Raw genomic sequence first — 16,854 nt, forward strand, 5'->3', positions numbered from 1 at the left:
AAGAAAGGATCTTAATTTAAAGTAGTTCAAACAAGATCCACTAGACATGAAACATTAAACAAGTTTTAAATTGATCCAAAAGAATACAAAAGTCATAGAAAAGAACAACTCAATCATTTGTAATTTCTCAATGAAAATTTTTGACTAAAAACTCTTGTAGAGATAATGAGAGAATAAACAATGCACTAACTTGAAACGAATCAAACTGACCCACATAAGGATGAGATTCACAAGAGAGGACAAACCAAGATCAATGGTAATTTCACAAGATGTAAAAGATTAGTTAAAAACAGAATCATGTATGACAGTCATAGAGGTGAAAAGCTTAAGAAGGAGTGAGTCTGATCATAAGAAGAAAGCTATGAGTCCAACATTTTCAAAAGAACAACAATAGCATAAACCATGTAGTATGCTAAATCAAACTCAAATCAAAATGAATTAAGTAAAGTTTATCAAATGAAACTCAACCGGGATAAAAGCGAGAAATCCCCTTTCTTTCCAGAATTTTGAAGAATACCTCAAATACATAATCAAATGAAGATGTACATTGGAACTATTGTAAAATTACTAGAAAGTCAAATTTACTTTTAAAGTAAGTGCAATTCCGTAAACCAGTAAAAGTACAGGCGAGGTATTAGAAAGAAATAGTTGTTAAACTGTATAAATAATCTCAAAGTCTCATATATAGAAAAGTATATATCTAATCAACAGCAATTTATAAAATCTCAAAATTGGCTGTGATCACTATCAAGTAAGAGAAAAACTGAATCAACAATTTCTCAAAGAATGGACTTAGAACCCGAAGTTAAAAGGCATAGCGCATTAAGACAAATTCAAAGCTATATCAAAGAATACTTGAATCAAGAAGAACTCAAACAGAGGAAGATAGACGCAACAAGGATTCCAAACAAGCATATGCAATTAAGATCAAACAAGAATGCATATGAATAGAGGAATAAAGTTGAAAAATCAAACTACTTTTCAAAAGGATTAGAAAACAAGAACTTCAAATTAGGACATGAAGGAACAGGTCGACTCGAACAGAATTCAAGACACACAACTGAATAGCCTCGAGAAATAGTTTTCAACGTTCCCAACACCCGCGATTCGCTTTACTCAAAACTCGTATATCGCCTATGATAACCCATTAGTGCTTTCATATACATAATTCACTAATATTAAGCCGGCCAAACTTAATCTCAGGAATTATGCAATGCAAGACTAACAGCGTTAAATCAATAGACCGTCATGTGCATAAAGCTCTAATCCTCGTCATTCAACAAGACCTAGTACATGACAAACTCTCAGAGTATGCAATTGAAGCATAGTCAGTCCATTCCTCAGGCTCTACAGGAAGAACTGCTCTGATACCATAATGTAATACCCTAACTACCAAAGCTCACGCTTCCGGCTGCGTAACTCTGATAGCTCGGACATTACGACGACACTTATACTATTTAATACTAAAATATGAGCCTGTTTAAAACTTTAAACCGCAATACCGCTCCCAAAGATACTTCCGTTCGATAACGTACATCCATAAATACCATACAACTTACAAAAACTCATAAAGAGTACATCCATATATATACATACCTATATATAAATAATATTACAAACATAATCCAATACAATTCCTATCCCTCTTACAGATTATATCAAGATAAAGGCGAGGGTACAATAAACCATAACTAAAACAATATAGAGCATCACAACAACAATTAAATAAGCTCTTCGTAACTTCTGCGCCCATATCCTGAAAGGGGAAAAATGTAGGGGGGTGAGAACATCATCCTTGAAAGGGTTCTCAGTAGAGGGTTTTTGGGAATTACTGTAATAGGATACATAAAGATAATTGCACCAGTGACTCATAACCGTCTTATGCCTCTTTTAAAAAAACAACGGTTTACAATGAAAGTAAAGTCGGAAATCTTTTCAGAAAGAAGAACCGTTCAATTCTCAAAAACTCAAAAGCCTTTCAAAACGGTTTATCTATGCGGAACCAAAATAGGCTTTCATATTTTATTCCAAATCAGAAACATAAACCGAAATCAACCATCGGTTTATCTCATTCCAACCACGGCCCTAGGCCCAAACAATCCAACAATCAACCAATCACCACAGTCCAACAGAATCCCAGTAGCAAACACAAATAGGAAGTTCAAGCACAAACAAACAGTTATTACAAGTAGAACAATTAGCAATTAATCACATAGGCAAACCAAGTATAATATGCACACCCAACCAATGTCACACAAATGCATATGATGCATGCCTGTCCCTAGTGGCTGATGATATCATCTGTCGGTTATAGAGCCAACCCGACAAGTCCTGGTAGCTAACCATTGGACTGTCCCTCTGTCGCGCATCCCCAACTCGAGTTATACTCATCATAAACTTGATCATAATCATGATCCATATCCATCACCTTCACTGGTGAATATTTACGGGGGCGAGCTCATCCGGGGCTTTCACAGTGCCCGGCCACACTTACGACATAGGGTCAACAGAGTATCAAGTCTCAACCTGGAGCACGTGGTGGCTAGCCACTGCTACTACCCAGGGAAACTCGTATCTCAGATAGTGGAAATGCAACATTCACATTTATCAATGATTCAGCATAAACATGAATTCAATCTCATCCATGGATCAACATCCATCTCAGCCATCCGGCTCACGGTTCATTCCAGAACCAGCCAATATTCATATCATACACAGCCATTCCGGCTCACGGTTCAATCCAGAACCAATCAATATGTATAAACATACACAGCCATTCCGGCTCTTAACAAAACAGCACTTCCACATTCAAAATCATCAACTTCATGAAATCGGCATTTAAGCCATAAATCATTTTCTCAATTCATTTCACTTTGAAATCAAGTTTCAACTCTTTTCAGCCTTGGCTTTAAAGATCTCATTTCTCAAATTATCTCAGGCTCATAAGCCATTTTTACTCAAGGTAAATTCCCCTTTTAAAACAATGCCACTCTCGGCATCCTCTTTCCAAAACTTCCATAATCATGGTAAGTTAAAAGCCTCTTTGAGATATTCAAAATCACCCATCCTACAATGGGATTTTATAACAAAAGTTTCTCGGCAGAGTCCCAAGTCTTTAGGGAAGGTCAACCTATATCAATTCCTTAAAATTCATTGAAACTATTAAAATCATGGATTCTCGGTTCAAGCAATTTAAACTGAATTTATTATGAAACCGACCATACAAAATCACAAGTTCCAACCCGGTCCTAAAATAAACTCATTTGAAACGGAACCGGTTCATTTGAATCAAATCACCTTCAGGTTTCTTTTTGGAATCCTTTTTTCTAACTCTTCCAAAATGCCTCAAACTTAATTACTCAATCAAAAGTCTAGATTCCTTTGAAATCACTAAAAGACCCTTTTTATATTGTAATCAATATTAGAGCATCATTCTTTCCTTCAGTGATTCAAATGGTAAAAATAGTTCATTTCTAAATGGGCCGAACTCAACGCATAAAGTTCATTAAATAAATTAAGCTTGAAAACATAATTATTCTCTTAATAAATCACATAATACAATTTCTCAGATCCGGCCCTTTTTAAATAACTTTTCAAACACGACTAGGATTTTGCAGAAATTTCGGCAGCACCTCCCCTAAAACTTGGACTTTTGCCACCCGGTTCGGGTCCCAACTAAACCGTTTCTCATTCCTTTTCAACAGCTCAAAACCAGAAACCAATTCAAAGCAAGGTAAATTCCAACAGTCGCCTCAGTGGCATATCTCGAGAAAACCATTTCAAAGTCAACTCAATATCAACCGATTTAACTCATTTCCAAAGCTTTAAAGAATCAGTTCAGCAATAAATAATTTATCAAAACCAAATCAATTAAAACAACCCAGGCTGAATTTCAAGGGTATTCTATCTTTCACATCATCAAAATAATCAATTCAATTCAAATCAATCCTCAACGGATTAAACTCAGATTTCAAATATTTAAAGAATCAGCTTCAAAACATTACATTTCACAAAGCCGCACAACAACTCAGCCAAACCAACATTCATAAACATTCGAGTCAATCAAATAATACATAAGGCCGATACAATCACTAAATACACCATATCTCACATCAGTATCCATATGTAATAATTCCAATAATAAACTATAGTTTTCGGAAAGCGCCCCTACCTCAAAACGCAAATCTATAACCCAAAAGTCTCACAGAGTCCTTTCCGCCTCAACCCGAAATCAAAGGCAGCTTCAAAGCACAGCCCCACACATTTCCGCAGCAGCACAAACAGCTCTAATTTACGACAAGCAACCTCAGTTACTAAATCTTAAGAACATTAATATCGTAAAGGCTTTAACACACGTACGTGACACTAACGCAGGATTTCGAAACATAATTACTCACCGAAACAACAAAATGAAGCAGCTGCGATTCCGGACCGACCCGGCAACAGCTCCGGTAGTGGCCAAAAGCTCCGGTGGGTCAACTATAATAACCACGCAGCATCAAAATCTTCTCGAAACCCAAAATGACAGAAACCACAAATGAAACCCTTACCGGCAACTTTTCCGGCGACGGCAGAAGTAGCCAGAACCTCTGGCAGTGGTTCCGGTGGCCTCAAAACTCCGGTAGCGGCGCTGTCAGACTCCGATGGTGTTTCAGGGCAGCTCCGGTGGCAGAAAGGTTTTCCGGCGACCATACACAGCAGACCCCCAACCACAGCAGCAGCTAGGAGACCGGCGGCCATGGCGGAAGACTCTGACGGCACGACAGCAAGGGTGGTGGAACCATCCTCCATCATCGCGCAACCTCTCTCTCTTTTGGGCTCTCTCTTCTGTGACGGGAAGGGCAGCGACAGCCCGGCTCCTCACGCGTGGCGGTCCGGCGCGGTGTCAGATGGCAGAGGCGATAGGGAGCACTGTGGGTTCAGCAAACAGCGGCGGTGGCTCCCCGTCTTGCCCTCTGTTCACGTTCTCCCTCTCTCGGACCAGATCGACGGCGGCTGCGCTCATCAGCGACGGCAGCGAGGCGACACCCCTCCTCGCGACGGCGTCCTCCTTCCTCGCGTGTCTCCCCTCTGTTCACAGACCTCCATTAACGGCGATGGCGAGGACCTCAACGGCGGTGACGAAGCGACTCCGACGGCGCATGAATCTTCTCCCTCTCGCCCTCCATTTCTCCCTCACTCTCCCATATGGCAACAAACAGCAGCGACGGTGCCTGTGGTACCCACCGGCGCTGCTCCCCCTTTCCCCTCTTCCCTCTACAGCTCGCTCCCGATCTCTCTCTTCCCTTGCTTTCTCTCATTCCCATACTTTCATTTTCCTTTCTTTCAGTGAGCTGAGTGTCTGTGTTTAGGATAAGGAGGTTGCGGCTGCTGATTGGGTTAGGGGAAGAGAGCAACTGGTTAGGGTTTAGCTGGGGGGTTAATTTGGTAATTTAGACAACAAGAATTAGGGTAATAGGGTTAGTTTTGTAATTTCAAATAAAAGTAGGGATAGTATAGTAATTAGATATAAATTTTAATCCAACAATAATAATGTATAGAAATACCACTTGCTCGTATTTCACATTTTATTTCCAATAAAATGTTCAAATCCAATAATTATAAATAATCTGATTAAATCCTTTATTTTTCCAAAGTAGCAGTATTAATATTTAAAATATTAATTATTTAATCCATATCATATAGAAACCCTTATTATTTCACAACTACCAACTTTATAATTTGAATATAGAAAATAATCCAATAATTATAAAATTAGATAATAAATCATAACTTGTCTCAAATTCAATAAATCACAACTTGCCTTAATTATCTGTAATAAAAATAATTTTTGAAATTAAGGCTATAAATTTATATATGATTTGAGACTTGATCATAAAAATACTTTTCAAAGGTTCTGGGTCTTACAATAGGTATTAGGTAATTCCTAATAATTATGCAAATTCAAGCAATCCAAACAAATGCACATGATGCATTTCTATCCTACTGGCTATGAGATCATGTGTCAATTATTATGTCAGAATTCGACACATCCAATAGCTAACCCCAGACATAATTTTCTAGCTGTGCATTTCATAAAGGGTATCTAAAATCAAATATATAATGTTTATAAAAGTCAAAGGAGTGTCCTGTCACATTTCTTTAGAGGAAAACTATTCGAGAATTGCATGTCTGACCATACATACAAATTAGAATAGTTGCATATATGGTCACAGTATCAAATTTAATAAATATCAAATTGATAGCACATTAAGTCATCGTGAATTGTACGCATCCATGTTTGATTGTCGCTAATACATGGAAAATATAAATGATTTATATGATAAAAAAATCAATAATGTTATAAGCTAACTCATGGTCTTGGGAGTCTTTTGTCATTCACGTCATCAATTTTATAATCTTATACATCCACGATAAATTATTATCACCCCATGAAAAACATGCTCATACTTCTGATCTCTTACATCCAAAATCTCAATTCTACAAAGCTTTTTTCAAGCAAACAATTAATTTATCCTCAAATAAAACAATACACATTTTAACGACTCTATCTCAAATTAATTTTCCAAAATGTGTATAAACATGAGATAAATGAAATATTCTAAAATTATACAAGTTTCATAAAACAAATATATATATATATACTCTCATACCTATTTTCTAAAAATATAATCTTCATAGAAATTATTATTCAATTATAATAAATCAAATATTATTATCCAGTCAAATCAAATCAAATATCCAAGATCGATATAATATGATTCTTTTTGTAAGGAGACCTTTGAACTTCACAAGATTTTTATTTTTTCTCTTATTATTTGAATGACAAAAATGCTCTCTCGAACTCCTCTCAAGAACACTCATAACATAAAAAGAGTATACATACAAGATGGACATCTTTATTTCTATATAAATATAGCTACATAGTTTAACTACACCAATTGTCCTCCATGGCTATATGTAGGCCATTTTTATTTAGTAGGTCGGAAAGATCATCACTATAACCATTTACAAAAAAAAAAAAGACAATATAAGAAAATAGATTAGGAGTGAGAACCTGAAAGGGTTGTTAGAAGATTTGATAAAACTATATTGTTTATTTACTTGTCCTGATTTGTACCTCTTACCGTTATCCTTTTTTTCTATGTATTATACTAATTTTGTTGACACTTAATTTATATTTCTATGGTTGGATAATCATACAAGCACACAATATATATAATGTATGCCTTTTGAAAGTTTGATCATGAATTTATGTCAAATTTTGGCTAAAATCTAATGCACCAATAGTTAATTCTTATCCTACATTCTTGTGTGAGTGAGAAAAAATCGACAATTCTTAAAATTATGAATTTACTTAACCTAGAATCAAACAATTTAATCACAAGCTATACTTAAAATAATAACATAGAATATTCTTATTTTACATCATAACATAGTCATTGATATTAAGGCCTTTAATCTTGCATTGTATAAGAGTAATTATCATTTTTTAGAAATACCATAAAATTTAAAATTCTATTTTTTTGTTAATATAAATTTTATTTTATTTAATGGAAATGATACCTTCGATGTTCTAACTTAATAAAACTATAAAACAACAAAATAATATTCAAGGTCAATTCTATGATAAAATTAGTTTGTATCAAATATCAAGGTTTTTGTTTCCTAAAATTAATTATTTATATGATATAACATGTTATTAAAACTCAATAATGTATAAAAGGCCAGAATATTCTGATTTGCACTTTTTTGAGAGGGAGGAGGAAAAGAAGACATGTCTAGCTTTAAAAATTATTTCTTGCCTAGATATACAAGAATACAAGATATATGCTTGATATTGTTACTAGTCGTTATATAAATTGTCTTTATGAAGTACTTCAAAATCAAGAGAAAGGATAAATTAATAAATTATTTGAAAGTCCTTCATGAAACATAAAATTTATGCTCTAGATAGTAATGACGACACTTATTTAGAATAAAATTAGTTAAATATCTTAACAATTCACAATAACATCACTATGTTTAGAGATTTTTTATTGGATTAATTTATTTATTGTATCAACTATGCTAATATATTATTCAATTAAACAATTTTAACTTTTTTTATTAGCCTGTCTCAAATAAATATTTTTGTGTATATGATATATTTTTTAACAAATTTTTAAATGGTAAGATTTATCTCAAAATTATATTAACTCAGAATTTCTATAGCATTTTCAAAAAAATAAGTTCAAGTGGCAACACATGTATTATTTTTCAATGGATATGCATATTTTGTTTTCTGATTTTAGAACATGCAACCTCTTCATGGTTAAATTTGTTGCCTAATTTAGTATAGAGATTTGTATATTTGACTCCTTGACCAGATGAATGATAATGTGCATAAAATAGAAGAGATAAAATTTGACATAGAAATAATTATTCATATTATTCTACTGAAAATATTCGAGACATAGTTACTAGACTATACTTTTTTCAATATATTGTATTTCTATCCAAACAACATTGTGGTGTAATAAATCTATTTTTTATTTAACTTCTATTTGTATTGAACTGAAAATATGCAAAACATGTTCTTACATCTTTTTCTTTTTTTTTTTTTCCTTTATGCCTCTTATTTTGTTTCATGATATAAGTTTAGTATTTTTTTTAATTATGTAACCTTTTTCACAGTAAGATTTTTAAGCATTACTAACTTTATTGATTGTGACATATCTTTTCTCTATTAAATTAGGTCCTTTTCTTTTAGTAGAATATTAAAAAAAAAGTATATATTGGCCTATATATATTTATCCTATTCATAATCAATAAATCTATTTTAATTAAAATATTTTGGCATCAGGGGACTAAAGAATATTTTGCGGATGCATGTCAAGAAGGTCAATAGTTCAGAATGGGAGCGCATTCCAGTTCCTACAAGGTATACTACTACTTATTATCATATATGAAATTTGTATGTCAATAATTTTTAAAATAATAAATAAAAATATGTACAACAGATAATATTAATTTCTTATATTAAACAATTACGTTATTTGTTTTCAGTGTTAGGGCAATAGTAGCCTTGAACCTTCATAGTTATGGAAGTGGACGAAATCCATGGGGTAATTTGAAACCAGAATATTTAGAAAAGGTAATATATACTCGTTACATTTTGATAATCACAAACTACAAGAAACATGCATGATAATTATAATACAATCCAAAATGTCTCTAAAAAAAATTAAGTGCTAAATGCTTTGAACAATTTGAACTGATAATAATTAAAGCTATGTTACATTTGAAATGTTTAGCAATAAAATAGATAATATACAATGAAAGCAATATAAAATTATGAAGATCCTAAATAGTTCTCTAATATGTGAAAAGCATGATATTATGCATTGAAAGCTATTTTGTATAAATTATTTACAATATTTATATCTGAAACTATCATAATTTAAAGACCCAAGAAAGAAAACAAAGTAAGAAGCCATAAGTTAGAAATGTCTAGTACCAAGAAAATTAATGAAAATAAAAGAAAAGCTTAAAGAAAGGAAAAAAAAATGAACATTAGAACTATGTCCATGTCTTGCAACAACTTGGTGAGCACCCATTACTTCTACAATGAACACGACATACAAGCAAATCAGAGAGGTTGGAGAATGACTACGATTTAAAGTACTAAAGGGGTAGTAGGGTGCTCCTCATAAATATCATAGAAAGGTTGGTGAATCTAGTAGAGGTACATAAGAAACTTTTAGAGTGATGACTCATCTAGAAATAGTTAAGGCACTTAGAATAGAATGGTCATTGATATAATAGAAATGTCTATATATACCTCACTTGTAACTGATTGACTTTGCTTATAGAGATCACTCACTCTTTACTCTTTTCGTGTTCTCTTTCATTTCTAATTATATTATTCTAGGTTTTCAATTCTCCAAACTAGATCTAATACCTTTATGGTATTAGAGCTTAGATTTTATCACTTCTATAGCTACTGAAGGCTCAAACTCTTCGGATTTAGGTTGTGTTCAATCTTAAGTATCCTTAGGCTTGACTTCGAATCCAATTGCGATAAAACTTGACGAATAAAATTATGTGTAGTATTTAATTATACAAAATTCACAATTAATGAAAAAGTCTTTTTAGTCACATCATTAGAGAGGGGATACCAAAAAAGTTTTTTTTATTATAGCAGATGTAGCTTTTAAGATCGGTGAATCTAGAACAAAGAAGGTGAAAATGACAAGATGCATTATTAAAGTCATGGCTCCTAGCCTTTCTGACGAAATCATTCACAACAAGGATGGTTTGATGCATGTTTGCTCATGAAGTGTGGAAAAGACTGAAAGATAATTTTGCTTCTTAGATAAATGCAAAGGTAGTACAGTTGGAAAATAAATTAAGCAATATTCAAAAATTTGGTTTGGTAAGCTTTTTGAAGAGGTGCTTCAAAAGAGTAAGCACCTTGTTTTGCATTTGGTAAATCAAAAAGTTTACGTACTTGTACTTGCAACATTTAAAGGTTAGGAGTGCTCTTGAAAGCACATAAGGGAGAGATTTTTAAAGTTGGCTTGTGCTTATCAAAATTAAAAAGTCTAATGTAACCTCATACATTAATTAATATCTAAATTTAAGTATTATGTTAATGTTTATTATAGTATTTTTAAATTTAAAAGTTATTTTACCAAGCGCACTTGATATTGCTTGTGCTTATTAAAAGCTATTTTTAATTTGAGAGTAATTACCCAAATTAGTCTCCAAAGATTTTAAAAGTAATCATTTTAGTCCCAAAGAAAATTAATACACAGATCAATCCTCAATATTTTTCTCTGTCAAACATAACAGTCTCCGGTTCATTTTCTGACAAGACTCACTAACAGAGAATGCTGAGTTGGCACACAAACTCGCACATGTGGCAGTTAACTGTCCACGTATGCAAAGAGGACAAATTAGTCCCTAACCTTCTAATAAAAAACCCTAAACCCTCAATCACCTTCTTCCACTTCCCTCCAGTCGCACTTCTTGTCAATCTCCAGCCACACATCCTCTGTATCAAACTCTCTCGCCGCAGCAACCACAACCTCCATTAACTTTTCCACTCCATTTCCAAAATCTCAAACATGAAAGCTATTGAAGGAGATAGCAAATCCCTCTCATCCTCGTCTCCCTCATCTTCGACTTCGGATCAGCGGCCAATTCCTCTGGGTCGACTGCGACAAAGACTACGTCTCCTCCACCTACTGCCTAGCCCAGTGGTCCCTCGCCGGCTCCACCTCCTGCGTCACCTGCAACGTCCCTCCCCACCCAGGATGCAAAAATCACATACTGATGACTTCTCAAAAAGATTCAAACGCTTCTTTATAATAGATTTTATAGTAGCTAACATTTTCTCCCTATTAGGAAAGTTTTCTTTGATCATTGTGACATTCTTGAAATTATTGAACCATGAATGCAAGAGAGGGAGGTTCTCAGCTTCTATGACTTTCACTTCATTCACATATTCTATAGTGACTAAAACTTTGAAAATTGACCTAAAAGCTATGTCCACATATTAATAGTATCCCCACTGAAGAATTTCCTCTTATCACCTAGGCATTGATCTTTAATAACTTTGAGATGTACCCAGATCTTCTCTATTGGGTTCTCTTTTTCTTCACCAGCACCGCATTTGAGGTAGAGTGCCGCAAATAATGCAGGAACTTGTAAACATTTATCCCATCATTATTGACATTTTGAACTAATATAAATTCAATCTTACAGATTATGTGTTTCTAAAAACTTACCATTTGATCAGCACAGTTAACCCAAAACCTTGCTTGAGCTCTCTCATACGGATCATAAGGAAACAATGAATTATGTGGCCATATCTCATCAATATATTCAACAATGATCATGGATTCACATATGGGTTTTCTAGAATGAACAAGCATTGGAACCTTCTCCTACACTCTTCCATTGGCTTCCTCAACACCTACTATTTTGTGTTTTCTCTTCTCCTGCACCTCCACTTTCCTCCTCAAAGGCCTCACTAGTGGCGTCTCTGACATGGCAGGTCTCAGAAGGACAAAAATTGTGCTTCCCTTACAGGTTTTTCCCTGTCAATTCAAACTGGTGAAGTTAGTCAATACGATATAGTCATCAACTAAGACTCAAAATTGAGCTCGACCCAGATCAAGTTTGGGTGATATGAATGTGTGGAAGTGGAACCTAACGATGTGACTTCCTTTGTCTTTAAGGAAGAAACTATAGCTAGCTAGATTAGTGAAAATCCTAGCAGTGTGGTAAATAGGGAAAAGGCCAGGGATGAGGTTATTGTTTCAGAGCAAAATGATAGAAAAGGAAGAAAGGGAGTAGAAGGGAGAGTTGTGTGTTCGGGCGAGATCGCCGGAGAAGAGGTAGTGGCCGACGGAGAGGGAGGAAGTGGCAACGATGGTGAGTGGGGTGGCAGAATTACAATCGAGGAGGTAGTTGTCAAGAGGACAAAAGGGTGAGAAAGGGAAATGGTGGAAAAGGTAAAGAGGAGGAAGAAGAAGAGAGTAGTATAGTGGATGAAGAACATGGATGAGAAGGCGAAGAAGAAAGCTAAAGACTAATTTGTCCTATTTGCACACATGGACACTTAATTGCCACCTGTTCGAGGTTGCGTGCCAACTCAGTATTCTCCGTTAGTGAGTCACGCTGAAAAATGGATGGGAGACTGTTATGTCTGACGGAAAAAAATGTTGGGGATTGATTTGTGTATTAATTTTTCTTGGGGATTAAAATGTTCACTTTTAAAATCCTCAGGGACTGATTTGGGTAATTACTCTAAATTTAATTTACGAAACACGAATGCTACAACTTTTAAGAAGCTAACTTTTATAAGATACTTTTGAAAACTAAAAGCTTTACCAAACTAATCCAAATTGGCTCATCAATGAGTGATTATGCTCTTGCAATAAAAAAGTACAATAGATGCTTTAGGCTTAGTTAGAGAACCTGTAAAAGAAAGTGATAATGTCAAAGCTATCCTCCATTGTTTGATTGAAAAATATGCTCCATTAATCTCATCATTAATGATTCAGACACAAAACATTAGTGTTAGTTAATTAGAAGCAGTGTTAATGGCTCAGGGATGTATATTAGAAATATTTCGAAAAATCTATTCATTTATCCAAGCAAATATAGCTCAACACACACAACTTTGTAACACCATCACCTATCATATATTTGTGCTCAAGTCACAATGGATAACAGAAAAAGTATTACTCAACAATGAACATGTGAAGATTTGATACATACATAAACACATATATACATATTAGAAGTGTTTACATAAGTATGAGCCTGTACAAATTTTGAACAATGAATACATCACTCTGTTGTTAAGCGTCCATTCACAAAACCTTAAATAAACATGTAGGTTCATAGTTTAATGTATTAGAGGTTTGCAAAAAAAAAAAATTAGGGGCATACACCAATACTTAATTACAAAATTTAGGAATACTGTAAATACATGTAAATAATAAATAACCAAATCCTGGTCACAAAAAGACACTTAGACTAGTACCTTGGCTAGAATTAGATTATTAAAATCATGACTCTCTAAACAGCCCCTCTACCAAGTTTGTTGTACATCAAGAGGGGGAGAGTGCTACTGGAGAAAGAAAAAGGCAAACTTTTCGCTCTATTTCTTCTCCACCTCACCCGTCCATCAACAAGGCATACCACAATCTGCATCTAAAAAATTGGAGTGAACAATAACGGTGGAAGCTAAAGGTTCCTAGTAGGATTCTAAAATTGAAGCATAATAACTTAATGAGACGTGACCTTAGGCATCCTAAATCTCAATCCCAATCCCAATACCTAGAGACAAACATCCAAGTTGTTAAGATCACTTATTTCTTTCATAATTGCAACTCCTCGACCTTAGTCTTAACAGTTCAACGTATCTTTCTTTAATCTTCTCTTTCCTTATGAGGGTCCAACAAACATAACCAAAATGTTCAAGATACAAGTCACACATGACAAATAATTCATTTAGCACACAGGTCAAATAATCACATAGGAAGTCAATCACATACAATTTAGCATAGAAAAATAAGACAAAAAAATGAACATGATGCATGAATGTTTTCTAGCTATGAGCTTATATGTCGGTTACATTACTAGAACCTGACATATCCAATAACTAACTCGAATATAGTCTTTTAGTCATAAATCTCACAAGAGATATCTTAAAATTCTCTTTTCAAATGTACATATAATGCACACAAATAATTGAGAGGAAAGTATCTCGTCACCTTTCTTAGGAGAAAAAATATTCGAAAATTGTATGCCTGGTCACCCTCACGAATTAGAAGAGAAACATATATGATCACAGTATCCAAATCAATAATCTTCATAATTAATAGCATAGTTATACATTATGAACTGCACGTAACAACAAAATTCTCATAAATATATTCACATAAAACTATTTTCATTTCATCCATGTTTAACTATCATTAGAACATGGGAAATACTCATGTTACACACCTCATATATTAATTATCATTATTAGGTTAACATCAACACAACACCACGAAGGCCATGGAGATCTATCATCAATTTATTTTATAAATTAATAAGGGTCTCCAATCATACAATTCAACTATTATCCTCATTACTAAGATCATAAAACCCTCATTAATCACACTATCCCTCTTTTGAAACTCACCAACAGAGGGTATCTTTAGTCGAGCATAGGTTATAGTTAGGTTCAGACTCACCAGAAAGATCCATTTCATCAAATCAGTTAGCAAACCATCGCTTACATAGCTAATTTTTAATAATACAAAGTTTACAAACCCCATATAATTTCCAAGATTTTATGGGCTTAGTTAGGACCTACCAAAATTTTTCCAAATTACTTAAATTATACATATTTCCCTAAACAAACCAACACTCAACCGGCTACTTCTTTTCTCCATTACCCAAACCACATCACACAACTAATTTTCACGTATAATTTAACCATTTTGGTACCTCAAGCCTCATTCATTTTAACTCAACTCATTTCAACAAAATCAATATTATCATTAACAATTTAAACGCAATATAAAAAGCATGAATTTTCTAACCCAAAGGATTTCTTTCCTTTGTATTCAATTTTCAAGATTTTCATACAACCATAACTCAAACACAATTTCACAAATGGAAACTATAATTTTGCAAATCACACATTCTAACTTTCAAACAATATCAACATCATCCAACTAACAAGGGATTATGATATGTTCTAAGGCCTCTAACCTGGGGTTTTCACATAACATTATATAGAAGCACCCAAAATTAAAATCCATACCTTAAACGAAGATCCTCCTAGCCTTTTAGCCTTTTTTGAGTTTCCCTTTATCTCAATGAAATCTCATTCAATACTTAATCAATTTCAGTAAATTCTCAACTTATAATTTTTAAGAAACTAGAACAAATGAGGGAAAAGGAATTTCTTCACCTTAATCACAAAAATCTGACACCCAAAGCTCCAAGAACAGGAACTATTACTTTCTTCAAGAATGAAACTAACATATCCTAAACACAAAAATATAGGAAGATGAGAACAGAGGCGAGTTTTCTTTCTCAATCTCCTACATTAATAGATGGTATGAATGTGAATAGGAGAGTGAGAGAAGCATGTAGGAACAAGTGGGTCTTCAAATAAACACCCAGTTTGGTCAAATTAAATTTGAAGGTGATGGTTTAAAATAAACTCTTTTCCTTTCTTTAGTTTCTCATGTCTCTCGTCCTTAGAGAAACGAAAAATGAGGCTAGGAAGAAGAAAGAGCTTGTGTCGTTGTTTAATGAGGGAGGGTAATCTCATTTTTTTGCTTAGTAGCCTTATATAGTTCCAAAATTTTAAAGATATTTGTTTAGGTTTGTACTTCAAATAATTTTTTGGCTCTTTTTCCATATTTATTTTACCATATGCTATACCAAGATTCCCAAAGCGTATTCAATTGCTTGTGACAAAGGAACTCATTTTCTAAAAAACAATTACCTCATCACGCTAAGAAAATTATATTGTATTCAAATTATATCGGCGAATCTCCTAACTAAAAAAATTATTTTCAACCTATTTAAATCGAGTTTGGAAGCTTTAGACTTGTTGCAAAACGAATTTACATTTAGGAAATTTGCTGAATAATGTTCTGAGTCTTACAAAGTAATTTTAAAAGAGACAATTTTAGAGGAGGCTATCCAAAAAGAAGAGACAAAATGTTCAAAGGAAGTATATCGCTGTTCAATGCTAAAAGATCATCAATTTAAGATAATAGATATGAAAGTTCTTGTGGAAGCAAAGCTGGCAAAGGCAATTTCGGTGGAGTTAGAGGCAACTTCCATGAAAGAACTTAGCAATTTGGAGAAAGAGAAAATTTGTCTAAAAGATTTCAGCGTCAAGTATGTAAAAAATATGGTCGTATAGAATTAAACTACTTATGTCATAAGTATGATGGAAGCTACATAGAAAGTAATGAGAATCATAGTGGTAGATTAGTAGATAACTAAGAACAAATTTCAACAACATGATTCCTACACCAGCTACGATTGATGATCCAAGATTCAGCAATAACGTAGCATATGATATCCAACTCTTGGTGGTGGGCAACTTTTAGGTTTGCAATTTAATCATATTGAAAAGCCGTTTTCAAATTTTCATTTGAGGTCTAGAGTTTTCTTGCTAAATAAGTTGCAACATATACCTAGCATAACTAAAAATTTGTTAAGTGTGCATCAATTTTTCTGTGACAAAGATGTGTTCTTTGAATTCCATTCTAGTGAGTGCTGTGTAAAATTATAGGACACCAATGAAATATTTCTTCAAGGAAAAGTGGATAAAAATCT

At 33.8% G+C, this 16,854-nt stretch overlaps 2 protein-coding genes and 1 long non-coding RNA gene across 6 annotated transcripts in view; 1 reads left to right on the forward strand and 2 right to left on the reverse strand.

Moving 5' to 3' along the window:
- LOC107632782 (diacylglycerol kinase 4-like) overlaps positions 1 to 16,854 on the forward strand; it is a 34,393-nt gene that overhangs the window by 13,005 nt on the left and 4,534 nt on the right. The window contains exons 10-11 of the mRNA XM_016336437.3: positions 8,846 to 8,923; positions 9,049 to 9,136. Coding sequence (XP_016191923.2) covers positions 8,846 to 8,923; positions 9,049 to 9,136 — 166 coding nt within the window. The remainder of the gene's footprint in view (positions 1 to 8,845; positions 8,924 to 9,048; positions 9,137 to 16,854) is intronic.
- LOC148570160 (uncharacterized) lies at positions 4,244 to 4,794 on the reverse strand. The gene is made up of 3 exons (XM_088508388.1): positions 4,551 to 4,794; positions 4,398 to 4,479; positions 4,244 to 4,286 (listed from the first exon to the last, which is right to left on the reverse strand). Exons 1-3 carry the CDS (start codon positions 4,792 to 4,794, stop codon positions 4,244 to 4,246), a joined length of 369 nt encoding a protein of 122 aa, XP_088364514.1.
- On the reverse strand, positions 10,742 to 15,913 carry LOC148570161 (uncharacterized). Of its 4 annotated transcripts, none has more exons than XR_015907659.1 (3): positions 12,883 to 15,838; positions 11,775 to 12,086; positions 10,742 to 11,276 (listed from the first exon to the last, which is right to left on the reverse strand). It is a non-coding gene; the product is annotated as an uncharacterized LOC148570161 (long non-coding RNA). The 4 variants fall into 4 exon arrangements; XR_015907658.1 differs by having other exon boundaries at positions 10,742 to 11,690; XR_015907657.1 differs by having other exon boundaries at positions 10,742 to 12,086; positions 12,970 to 15,913.

Source organism: Arachis ipaensis, chromosome B3 (assembly GCF_059453495.1).
Source record: "Arachis ipaensis isolate K30076 ecotype BB chromosome B3, ASM5945349v1, whole genome shotgun sequence".
NCBI classification, from domain to species: Eukaryota; Viridiplantae; Streptophyta; class Magnoliopsida; order Fabales; family Fabaceae; genus Arachis; species Arachis ipaensis.